A 13,636-nucleotide genomic window follows, 5' to 3' on the forward strand; every position below is an offset into this window, starting at 1 on the left:
GAAGGGGCTGGCACAATAAGTCTTTTTTGGCTGCGATGCCGTGGGGCATAGGTCCCACCCTGATAATCTAATCTAATCTATGGTACTGGTTTCCTTAGTCGAACCTTAATAATCGTAATGTCATTTTTTTTTTAAAAAAAAAAACTAGGATTTTAAGGAAAATGTGCGCAGACTATTTAATTTTTTTGCCATAAATAAAATCAGGGTTTACTAAGGTTTCTAATGATACCCACAAGTATGTATTTACTAATATATTCCCTGATTTCTGAGAACGTTTTTTTTTAAAGGGTACGACTTGAGCAACCTTACTCTACATCTTACTATTTCTGTTTAACGCTTCTTCGAGAGAGAGCTAGGAAATTTTTGATGACAATTTTTCCACTAGAAATATCTATTTTAAGAACTACCGTGCCCAAAAAAAAGTGGTTTTTACGCATTTGTGTGTGTATAAGTATGCGCAATTTGTTGTACAAAGTTTAAAGAAATTCGTAGAAGTGGAAAAGAAAACTAAAATGAAAAACTGAATCTACCAATTTAATAGAACCACTTTTCCATTCTCAGAACACCTTAAAAACTATATTTGTGGTGGGAAATCAAAGTCTAAAATCGGTCCGATTGCCAGAATTCCTGCTCGAGTAGGACAAGTGCAAGTTGCAGAAGCTGCAGAGAATATTACTTCCTTCCTTAGAATCTATTTCCAAAGTTATACATTAAGATAAAAAAGATCAAGTATTCTCGCTTTAGAATCACATAACAGTAGTTTCATTGGTTAAGCTTAATTTAATAATTAGCTACTTCCCTTTTTTAAAAGGCAGACACTTATGGAGAAGTAACTGAGTCATTATAAAGAAAATAAAACAATAATTGAAGAATACTAGATAAGCCTCAATTAACAGGACCAGTAACATTTACTTATTAGGTTAGTGCATTTTATTGCAACTTTCCATTAAACTAATTTGCAGTCAACACTTCCTTCAAGTTTTATTACAATGAGACAACAAATGAGAAATAAGAGAACTTATCTTCTATGGCGATGTGGCGATGTAAGTGCAACAAGAGCAATTACTTTGAGGTCAAAGATGCAACGCGCAAGATAAAGCTATCATTATTTCTAACCTTGAGGCTTAATTTTTTTTTAAACCCATTTTTAATTAAAGCAATTTAGTTATTTAAAAAAATAAAATTAAATAGCCAATGGAATTTGATAATATCTAATGAAAAAAATTTAAGAATAACATGATTGGCCAACAGTACTTCTACCGTCATACTTCATTGGCCAACGTAAAATTTTAAAAAAATCAGGGACTAAATTGACAATTTTCAAAATTGGCCCTCGCTTACCACTCCGGCGTTTCCCATAAAACACCACTTTAGACAATAAGGAATTCATTTACAGAACTACACTTCAACTATCTCTTGACTAAACTAGGTATTACGATCCACTCAAAATTACGGATTTCAAGAATTCACAGCCTTCTCAAAACGTAATGTGTCAACTTTATTTAATTTTTTCCATTTTTGAGATACTTTTATTCGCACTGAAAGACAGACTACATGATACTAAACCCCTATTCTCAAATCAAGAGAATCACAAAAGTTGATTAGCCAATGAAGACTAGATTTAAAAAATATTATTGGGAAATTTACACGTCATTTCCAAAAAAAAATAGCTTCCCCAAATTTACTCATGAACTTGGGAGAAAAAATGTTATTTAAGATTTGTAATCTAAATTAATCTCCCCAGATTTCCAAAGTGAAGCAGCATCTTCTACAACGTGTTCTCACGTCCCCTGTTTTGGGACATCAGATTCACATGTGGTTCACAAGTATCCTTGAAATAAATATAATGTCTGCCATTCAGAGAAGTTCGTTAGAAGTATTTACTCCGTAGTAAATACTTTAGAGTCAGCCAGAATTATCCCAGTTAAATGGGATGCGCTTCCCTGCTAAATACGATCTCAAAATGCAGCAAAAGCGAAACGTAATTCTGGGTAAGATAATTTTTGTAATTATAATAAATTGCACTGAGTTAAAATCATGAGAATGTGTCAACTAAAATTATTTTTTGACTTTTTTACCAGGTTACAGGAAATCAAAAATAAGAAAAAATAGTAGCTGTCATGTTTATGTATAATACATTCTTTCTAAAGGACATACTGCTGCATTGTTGGAAACTATTTGTAATGCATAGTAAATAAAAGAAGGATAGTTCCTGTTTTACATGCAGTGGATAGTTGCCAAAAATAAATGGTAAAACGGCGGCTGTGGATGAATGTAGACATTGGTCTGTCTGTGGTATCTCATACCAAATGTCCAGCCAATAACTTGCGAAAATTATAATAGTAAGTTTGAACTGCAGTCTACGATTTTTGCTTTCCGTCGGTGTGTGCAAGAAAATTAATATAATGAAAATATTTGATGATTTTTTTTTTTTCTAATAATCTTAAGGATTTCAATAGGATGAGAAAATAACTGCCAGCTTCAGTCATGATATATTTTTATTATGCCAAGCTTTCGACCTAAGGGACTAGGTCATCTTCAGGGCTAATTTACAATGCAATATTTTACATCATTAAAGGGTTGGGGTGTCTTCTGTCTTGTCTGTTCATGAACTGAGTAGTCCATGATGTAAAATATTAAATTGTAAATTTAGCCCTGATGATGACTTAGTCCAGTGATTGCAAACCTATGACCCGAGGGTCAGACACTGACCCACAATTGCTAGGCAACCATTTGTTTATTTGCACGCAGGTTGATTTAGATTTTCTAATTGTGTGGATAATTTATATTCTATCTTTATTTTTTTCAATCACGCATTGACACAAAAGCAATTTAAATGCTATCTATAACCTTTAGTTTGATCATTACAGTTCTAAAACGCAAATGACGACAAACGCTTTTGTAGTATTTGAAATAAAGCAAAAGTGTTTACAAAATATCAAATAAAATGTTTAATTTTACTCATATTTTGTTTGTTAAAAAAATCGACAACCCAAAGCAAATAACCATATTTAGATTTTTCTTCAGATAAAACACACTTTTGTAAGGTTTTGTTCAATTATGTTTATAAAAAGAGACTTCCATAGCCACTTGTTTCGTCACGTTTTACCCGTTAAGCCAACTGAATTTTTGAAGATGGTTAGTTTTGAAACTATTCAGTTTAAAATTTTTAAACTTAACTCTTGTGCAAATGGGCATTAGTGACCCAAGAGCTAGTACTAAAAAAAAAAAATGAACAAAATTTGACCCACGTCTCAAAAGGTTCGCCATCCCTGGCTTAGGTCGAAAACTCAGCATAATAAAAATATATCATGACTGAAATTGGCAGTTACTTTTTTAATCCTATTGAAACTATGAATCAGTCACCAAAAATAATGAACAGTAACCTAAGGATTTCTTTAATTTGTGGGATTAATTAAATTCAAGGAAGAGTCAAGGAGCGCAAAGAGGGTACATCTTCCTTCCGTAGCCACAAAGATTAGGGGGAAGTGCTCATATTCCGACCCAAAATGCATTCTGGTTTCATCTTTCATCAATCCCATATCGTTAAAATAAATTCCACGGGCAGTTTCGATCATTTTTTTTTCCCAATTCAACGACCTCCAATCTTAGAATCCGTTCGCTAGCGAAATTCAAACAACATGCACGAATGTTTACTAAATACCTGACCAATTAGAAAGACTTTCATCTTTGGTCAATGGTAGATTAATCAATTTGTTCTTTTTAAATCAGCTGTAACGCTCTACTGTAATTTCGAACTATTTATTATTGTACAGATAGATTTTCATTTGATACATTTTACTAATAAAATTACTTTTAGGGGAGTTCTTTATGAGAAGATTTCCCTCTACAGTGTGTATTTTACTTTATTTCATAGACCTGTTACTGATACTACGAATATATAATATATAATAATTTATTATGCAATACATCTAATAAGAATATTTAGCAATTCCTTCCCACTTTTTATGATTTACGGAGAGCATGCACTAGAAAGAGCTGGATCTAGGGGAAGGGATACGGAATACGAGTACAACAAAGCATTGCAATATATACGTGCATAATACATATATATAGCAGACAGACAGAAAGGGAAAGAGTTCTACACACAACCTGATAGATTTATATTTATGCCAGCAATGGTTCTGCTGTTTACTGCAATAAAAGCCATTAAATTAATAGGCTAATGTATCAATATATTAACCAATAGCATAGAACTGGTCTCTTACAGAGTGGAAGATCTATTGAAACGTGATTGTTGCAATCAAAACAATGTAGTAAAATACTTTGAAAGATAAAAGAGAGCCTGAAGTTGGTAACGTAAATGCAAAGAGAAGATGCAACGAAGAGAGAGAGACCGAGAGCTGAAGCAAACTTTTCCAGATGGCCGCCGTTTTCCGCCGCGTTATTTTTTTTGGACATTTATCACAGTATTGCTGTGTCTGGAGTTGATGTGGAGAGGAGAGGCTGTTTAGCTGAGAACTTCGTAGGTCAGCATTTGCCATAAATTACGCCAAGGTTAGTACACTCCAGTTCTGATATCTTGGGAGAATAAGTGGTCTGACGTTCATAAAAACATCAGTATAAGTGCGTTTTATTGCATTCGAGTGCACATTTTGGTATTTATTTTCAACGGAAGTACCTTTTTTTTCAAGGCCTCTGTTAAGAAGGTGGTTTTAAGAAATCGATCTATTGTAGGGATTTGTGAGATTATGTGTTCCGGTTTAGGAAACTCGCCAAAAAAAATTTTTTTTTGTCATAATCGAGGCTCTTACTTTAAATGAATCGATTTTCTCGTTCGATTTTTTTTCCCGAAAACGACTCCAAAGATTTCCCTTAAAATTTACATACGTTTTCTCTGATTTTTTAAAATAATTTTTTGGCATTTTATCTTCTCTCCAAATAACGTTCCTCACAATACTGGATGAACCAGAATTTTTAATTTTATTTACAAGAATAAACTTGTAAATAATACGTAATCAATCGAAAACATAGCTAAAGGAAAAGTCGAAGCTGTCGAATACTCATTCCGGAAAAAATTATCTTTCTGAAATTAGTCAATTTCCCTTTACATGTGCATATCTTCGCGCCAAAAATAAGTTCTTGTTTTTTTAATCTATAACTGCAGCGGAAACGGACACAATATCATGTGTAAACAATTCTGTAATATTATCCTGTATCAAAAGTACATAGTTTTATCTTTAAAAAACCGATTGTTCAAATTGTTCAGATTATCACAGGCCAGCTCATTAAATTAATTATTTTCTTAATTATTTATTCAAAAAAAAAACTGAATCCGTTAAACTTGAATTAAAACTGAGATAATTTTCAAGTAAAAGTGAAAATACTGAAAACTTACTTCAGCATAATTGAAGAATTCGGCCAAAACGTTAGCAACAAAAGCGGAAACAAATTACGTAAAACTTGGAAGTCGAAGCTCTGACGACTTTCGATGATATTCATAGAACACAGAGTGAGGAGCGTTTCCGTTTTTCCAAACTTATGCTCTTCAAAACTTTATTTCTAGCCAAGGGAACTCCAGAATTTCCAGTTAATATCTTACAGCTCAGTTTCAAATTGAAGAGCTTGGTGCAAAAAAGGAGTTATCTAAATTTTTTTTCAGAAAATGTGTTTAGTGGCGCCCCCTATTCTACATCTTTTGGTGCATTATTACTTATTCTCTAACCTAGGTCTAGATTTGGAGCAAAAATGAGTTTTCTACTTGCAGATAACTTTCTTTTGCTCCAAACAGAAAAGATGACGCAATCAATCAAACAAAATTTTTTTTAAACTTGGAATTCTAGGTTAGCGGAGGAATCGGTCAAATAAAAAACAACCCGTCTCTTTGCCAACGTTTCGACAAATATATTGACCTCTTCAGGGCCTAGATATTACAAATAATTTGTATTTTTAATAAGGACAATATATTTGTCGAAACGTTGGCAAAGAGACGAGTTTGTTTTTTATTTGACCGATTCCTCCGCTAACCTAGAATTCCAAGTTTAACAATTTACGGTCACGAAACCTATATATTCAAAAAAAAATTTATTAGGTTTATTTAATGTTTATATTAGGTAGATATTATTATTTTTCTTTTTGACAGGCATAATAATATATCTAACATTCGCTTCGACAAGACACAAAATGTCACTTAAAAGCTCAAAAACAAGAAATCTGTTGACTAAAGTACTTAATATGTACACTCAAGTTTTACTGAAAATTATGATTTTGGTGCAAAAAAAGAGTTAGCTGCAAAATAACTTTTGCTTATAGCAAGCTTAAAAAATGCCCCAGAAAGTTAAAATTGAACCCCAAAAATGACCCCCATCACAATATATTAACTAATCATTACAGCAGACACAACATAAGGAATACATCTTAAAGCATATTTAGTTTTTTTGCCCCTACTAGAAATTTTAAAAAACTGTAGATAACTCCTTTTTGCACCAAGCTCTTCAATTAGGGACCAGAGTAAGTTGAAATCAAGTATCTCAAGATACACAGATAAATCCTTTTTGAAGAAATAATCTTTACAAAATTTTGAATTTATTTGAATTTGAATTTCTTCGCCTTTATTAAGGTCACAAACTACAAAAGAAAATTTTTAGAGGGTAAAAAATAAGTAAATTAAACCGTTATTTAAAATTAGGTCCCCCCACACGCGATGTTTGGAAATTACATATCTTAATGGATAAAAGACTTAGGAGTACAGTCATTAGCTGGTAGGAGAGATGCGCTGGTCAAATTTGGGGAGGGGGAGCTGTTTTTTGTTATAACTAATCAATATGCAAATTAGACACTTTGAGAACATATGCAACTAGAAAAAAAACTGAACACGAAGATATGGCCATATTTGAAGATGAGTGACTCAATTAGTACCTAATGGCTAATCTTTACACTTTTAGCTTTCGCAAAATCTATTTCTTTATTTTGTTTTATTTAGTAAATACTTAGTAAAATAATTATCTTCTTTTTGTTCACCAGTAATTATCTATCTAGTCAGCGGTGGCTAGATTAGTACGCTAATGTAAATAGAGAATATTTATATACTACTTGGACATCACCTAAAACGGAAAATTTTATTGAAAATATGACTCAATATCCGTCATAAAAGACATGTTTGTTTGTATCCCTGACCGGTTTCGAGCTTACATCCATCGTGAGTGGTAGATTCAGATCAGTTTGGAGTAGAGAATTCGACTTCAACTATGATTTCGTCATATTGCACTACTCTGGTGTACTTTACGTAGTTAAAATCGCCCGATAGGACAGTTGTGAATGGGTTGATGGTCAAAAAAGTGCACGAAAAAGCGCAATATTCAAAACAAACACCCAACTTTGCCATAATATAGGGCATATTCTCGCTTAAAAGAGTAATTTTTTTGCAACAACAACAGATCTTTTTAGATTTCGAGAAAAAAGTTGCTGAAAATGAGCAAAAAAAAAAAAGGCATTTTTAGATAATATTCTTGTTCTTAAAAAAAAATTAATGCCATTTTCAGTCTCATCTTCAGGGCTAATTTACAATATACTATTTTACATCATTAGAGGGTTGATGTGTCTTCTGTCCTGTATGTTCATGAACCCTTCCTATTGAAACTATGATTCAGTCACCAAAATTAATGGACAATAATTACAAGACGAAGGCCAATCGAATCAACATTTTCACTGAAGTGGAACACACTTTTGGATACACCACGAAGAAAACGAGTCCATGAACAGGACAAGACAGAAGACACACAAACTCTCTAATGATGTAAAACAGTACATTGTAAATTAGCCCTGAAGATGACCTAGTCCCTAGGTCGAAAGCTCGGCAGAATAATGTTTATAATGACTGAAACTGGCATTAATTTTTTATTCCTATTGAAACTATGATTCAGTCACCAAAATTAATGAACAGTTCTTGTATCTCTCTTTCTATTCTTCAGATTTTAATGAATTCCGTACCAAATTGTAGAGAAAACTTAGCTCTATAACTGGATAAATTAGAATGTTATGGTGATAATAGTTAATGAGATATGGAAGGTTCAATTTTGGTTGTTTACAAATTTCTTTCTAATTTCAAACATTTATATCTCTTTTATTATTTATCAGTTCTCAATGAATTCTTTACCGTATTGTAGTGATAAGTTAGCGTCTTAACATGGAATTATAACTAAAATAATTACACCCCTAATTCAAGTAATTTAAATTTTTATTATAGCATATATTGGGATAAGTATAATTTGTTAATATATTTTCGGAGGGGGTCCCCCTGGGCGCATCTTTGCATACAATAGAATAAAACTACTATTTCGTATTCAAGGGAAGTTAAAATAGATATATCCGGTGATCACTCAAATTCAAATTAGGCACGATTACAATAGTTCTGCCTTAAATGTAGAGAAGAAATACGATGAAATAAGAAGAATATCGATAAAAATCTTCCTTCATGTTGGCAAACAAAACTATTATTAATAATTTCAAAACACTATTTTTAGAAGTGAATAGAATAAGAAATTAATAAAATAAAGAAGGCGACAATAAATAAAGAAAATCTAATAGATAGCGCCATATGTTTAGATAGTTAGTAGTAAAAACAACTATTATTTGTAGTTAAAACTACTACTATTGGTGGCTTTAGGTGTTCGTCAGGAATCTTGTCCAATTAAGTAAAAGCATGTGCGTCTGCATGTTGGTGGTGGCAGTGATGGAAGAAGAGATGTGTGTCATAACGGAATCTGTTCCATCAGTTTGCTTAGGCCTAACAGTTGGCAGCCCAAATGGTCGCTTATAAATTTTTTTTTTTTTTTTATCACATAAGATTATCTTATAAGATAATTTATAAATTCCAGCCATCACAATCGAATTAGTGATTCTGTGTTTGGATTTATGTCCATTATCAATTTTATTACGTTACATTATATATTCGTTTTTTTATGTAATAATTGTTTAAAATACCGTCATAGCTACTTCAGGGACAAAGAGATAGAAGATACATTAAAGTTAATGTTACTGACAAGAGAGATAGAGAACAAAGTTAAACGCTGCTCATTGGTTTCAGAGGTCAATATTTTTAGAAACAAAAAGATCTACGAGCACCATAAACATACGTACGCACGGGCGCGAGACTTTTCAATCGAGTGAACGTGCAACTCATGTGGAATTAAGTTGTTTGTGAGTAAAGTGAGTTAAAAGGAAAAAGAAAAAAATCTGCATTTTATGATGCAACGAAGAGAGGAGAGCAGTTCCCAAAGTCTGTACCAAGTGCAATGTGCACTTTTTTAGTTCACATGGCCACTTCCTTGGAAGTTACAAATTTTCTTTGGAAATTAATCGATTTAAAAGTCAGTGCGAATTTACGCTGAATAATTTATTGTTTTTTGATTATTTATTTATTTATTTAAGGCTCGTGAACAAACAGAGGTGATTGGCGCTCAGAGTTTTTTTTTTTTTTTCAGAACACTTCCGGCCTTCGAACCTGTTCTCTCTTTGCATCCATCACCGGACAGTGAGATGTAAAGTGCTCCTAGGAAGAGAAAATATAAGGGCCAGCAGCTAAATTCGATCCTTGGATCTCCGCCTTGGGAATTCAGTATGCACTAATCACAGAACTGATTAATATCATTCATTAAATTAAGATTTACAAAGTTATATCCTAAATTTACTTGTTCAAGTGCCTAACCCCCCTCCCTCCCAAACACAGAAGTGCCGCCCTCAATCGAATGTTCCTGGAATTCCAAATTGCGCGGGTACAATAAAGAATTTTTTTTTTAAAAAAAATAATCTAATTGAAGGAAAATCAAAGAAGGTAAGTTACAGTCACCAATTTCCGCACACAAGAACCAATGAAAATCGATTATCCCGGTAGTAAATTCCAAAATAAATAAAATTTGGCCCAATCGCCATATTTTTCTCACCAAAAGAATGGAAACATCCGGTTAATTTTATTAATAAATTCGCTTTATTGTTACGTAGGGGAGCCCTAACCCTATCATCCTACCAAATTTTATCGAAATTTGGGCCAAGATTTACAGAGTAATTAGTAATAATAATTTTGGAGGGGGCCTTACATAAAGGGGGCTAAGTCCTCTCCCGTTTGAGGCACAGCGTTGAGACCCCCAAAACGCACATCTACATAAAATTCCGAGTCGAATGACACCTCATTCATGAAAATCGGTTCACGCGTTTAGGCGCTACGCAGTTTACAAAAAAGGTAACAACAACAAGACCTATCACAAAAATAAACAAATCTATCAAATCTGGGTTTTTGCAAAAAAAATTACAGCTATAAAGGAGGGTTTGCCCTATAATTTAAAAAAAATTTGGGAATTTTATCTTTTATAGAAAAAGAGAAAAAAATTGTCAAAGTTGGGTGTTTTTCAACGTTACGCTTTTTTGTGCTCTTTTTTGACGATCAACCCTTATACAACTGTCCTATCGGACAGTTTTAATAAATAAATAAATTATGGGCTAATTTGAGAATTGATTAACATTATTTTGCCGCCAAACTTCATTAGCCGTGCTAAATTATTGTACGAAATAATGGAACTAATTACGACATTGTCATGGGTGCCAATTATTAACAACAATATTGTCAGTACAAAATTTATTTAACGGAAATATTTCCTAATACGTCATTAATCATAATAATGGAATATTAAACAAATTATTGTATGGAGAGTTTCTAAAAAATATTATTAATAATAATATGTTAAAAGATATTGGTAATGATATTAATATAGGGCCTGTTTAAAAAAAAAAAAAAAATTGTCTTGTAAGTAACGTAAATATTTGAATATTATTAACTAAGGTCAAGGTTAGAATTATAACAGGAAATAACCTCCTTGGAGAGTTAAGGCTTATTTTGTCCCAGTTTACTAGAGTGTGCACCTCACAGCACCCTGCCTTCTACATGAGCACTAATTTTATGTTTAATAGAAGAAATTGTCTACTCTTATTAATTCAAATTTAACGTGAGAACATCATCTAACTTCCGTTATTAATATGCTCAACTTTTTAATTAATTATTTATACGAAATATTGATAAATTATTTATATATGATATTAATATCTATTAAAACAGGCCTATGGCGTATTTATTTTTATTCATTTCTTATTATTTCCGGTAAAAAAAAGAATAAATATTGCGGTTACGTTAAAATTCCTGTAACAAATTGTCGCCGAAAGTACTCGTTTTGAGGAAAATTTGTTTTTTTTCCTTTGTCTGTTTTGTTGGCCCCCCTGAGTTAAAAAAAACTAGTGTTTTTTTAAAAAATCAAATTTATTAACGCTATATGCGGTACGAGAAAAATCGGAAACATTTATTTACATTACTCTAAAGAGCGAGATTTCAAAAAATTAAAAAAGTATGTTTCAAGATTTAAAAAAAAAATTATAATAAAAATTGTCAAGAAAATGTAACAGTAAGATAGTAAGATTGTAAGTTCCGTAAGTGCACTAATCTCTATAAATAAAGCTCTATTCTGTATTCATTCACAAACATAACTTGAACTTGGAACTTTAACTTAAAATTTCTAAATTTTTTAATAAAATAACCTATTCAAAATATTTATAAATAATTTTTACAGATAAGTAGAATAAAAATTAGTAAAAGTACAATATGGTATCTCTTTTTTTCTAAACCATAAAATGGTACCAATTCCCAAACAAATGAAATCTCCAGAGTTGCATTTTTAATTCAATCTTATTTAAAGTTTACGACATATGTTTTACAGATGGACAGAATCACGCTGAGAGCTTAAATGGTTAAATGGCAATAAGAAAGTAGGAACAATCTAAGATATATTTCAATAATATTATATCGATGATTAAATTTGGAATTTTATAATCGAATAGGAAATCAGATTTCGCATTTTGGTGTGCGAGTTCAATTTAATTTAAATGAGCAAAACGATGAGAAGGGTTATAATATGAAATATAATTTAAATTACAGCAGGTGGCAAAAAAAAACTCCAATAATCGTTTAATAACAACAACTGAGACTTGAGCAACAAAAAAAATCTTAGAGTAAATTTTAAATGGAACAATTTTCTAGAAAGTTCTAGAAAGATATCGCTTCTAATATAATGCATTTGATGGATTGTATGCATTTTTGTATTACACTTTAAACTGTAACGTTTGTCTCAGATCTTTTTATTTCTAAATAACTCAATTTTTCCCAAATATGGGGACGATTATGCAAGGAAATCGTTTAAAGTGTTTGCGATTTATACCAGTAATTGCAAAAAAAAAAAAAAATATTTTGGTACAAAAATGACTAGAATTAACAAATCTACAAAATTTAAATTCCAATTTTGAAGGCATCTTTACTTTATTTCTTCTCATTATTAGTTTTATATCGTTAACAAAAATGTGAAAGGGTACGTAAAAAAATAATGATATTAAGGAAACATCAACTATAGAGGGTAAAATTACCAACAGGGCTAATTACAAAGACGAAAATGAAAAAAACCATCTTACAAACTGTTGACAATCACCTTCAAGAAGAAGAAGAAGAAGAAGAAGAAGAAGAAGAAGAAGCAGCAGCAGATAATGCAATCCTCAAATATTGACCAAAAAAATCATTGTTTCGAACACTGCCACCGGAGAAAATACATTTGGATATCAACCATAGACAAATCATCCACCGAAGAGGATGAGACAAAATAAGATATTAAGGCGTTCCTTGAACGAAACCCTTCATTGTAAACTTTAAAAAAATAATAATAATAGCGTTTATATTTCAAAGTTCAGTCAAATTAGATTAAATTTGTTTTTCTATTAAGCACGTTTTAAAAGTGATTTTAAATAATGGCTGAAATTCAAGGTTGGATGGTATAATTTCTAAAAATATAACCATTTTTACCGAAATATAATTTAATAAAACGAAAAATTTTAAAAAATTTATAATCGGCACTTACTGCGATATATCTTCTTGTGCGTGTTGTTCAGCAACATGCACTTTTATCATATTTTCATCAAGACGATAAACAGCGTGAAGAAATTGTTGATAACAAGAACGAAACACTTTTCCACCGATTTAGATAAAGGAGAACACCAATAAACTGGAGAGAGAGAGACAGAGAGAGAGAGAGAGACAAGGAGAAGAAATGAAACCTCGCTATCACCACCAACCAACTGGAGAAGGTTGTCTAGCAAACTAAAAGAGAACGCTCCGCCGATATAGTCGCTAGTTACCGATAGAGAGAGAAGGAAAGCGCATGAGACAAAGAGGTAGATATTAAATGCCGGCCGGATAAACCCGAAGAATGCCGACTTTAATTCAGTAATAGTGCAAACAAAAATTAAAAATAAAAAAAAGATTAAGTAATTATTTATTCTAAAGTTCTGGAGGAATAAAAAAAGAGAGAAGTAATAAAAAATTGCTTTATGCTCTGGCAATTTGTTAAACAGCGCATTTTTATCTCAAATGAATTTAAATGGGATCACATTTATTCTTATGGCCATTTTTCTCTTGTTTAAATTCATGCAATTACTTATTGATTAACAGCTGATTGTCAAGGCCAACTTTAGCGTTTTTTTTGGCCAAGGTTAATTTTCTAAATTATTGAACACAATCACCATTCATGTTCTCTTGTTGTTTTAGTTTTATCAATTTATTTTTCGAGACGATTTCAGCTTTGTATTTAAG

General features: G+C 31.7%; 1 protein-coding gene across 2 annotated transcripts in view; it reads right to left on the minus strand.

The window, feature by feature from the left end:
- Nucleotides 1-13,163, minus strand: part of RapGAP1 (Rap GTPase activating protein 1) — a 325,082-nt gene extending 311,919 nt beyond the window's left edge. The window contains exon 1 of one of the 2 annotated variants that reach the window (XM_074137179.1): nt 12,906-13,163. In XM_074137179.1, the coding sequence (XP_073993280.1) occupies nt 12,906-12,942 (37 nt within the window). In that variant the 5' untranslated portion in view covers nt 12,943-13,163. The remainder of the gene's footprint in view (nt 1-12,905) is intronic. The other variant, XM_074137182.1, reaches the window with a different exon arrangement.
- Nucleotides 13,164-13,636: the final 473 nt, after the last annotated feature.

Source organism: Rhodnius prolixus, unplaced genomic scaffold, assembly GCF_049639745.1.
Source record: "Rhodnius prolixus isolate KJV_2025 unplaced genomic scaffold, Rpr scaffold_5, whole genome shotgun sequence".
NCBI lineage: Eukaryota > Metazoa > Arthropoda > Insecta > Hemiptera > Reduviidae > Rhodnius > Rhodnius prolixus.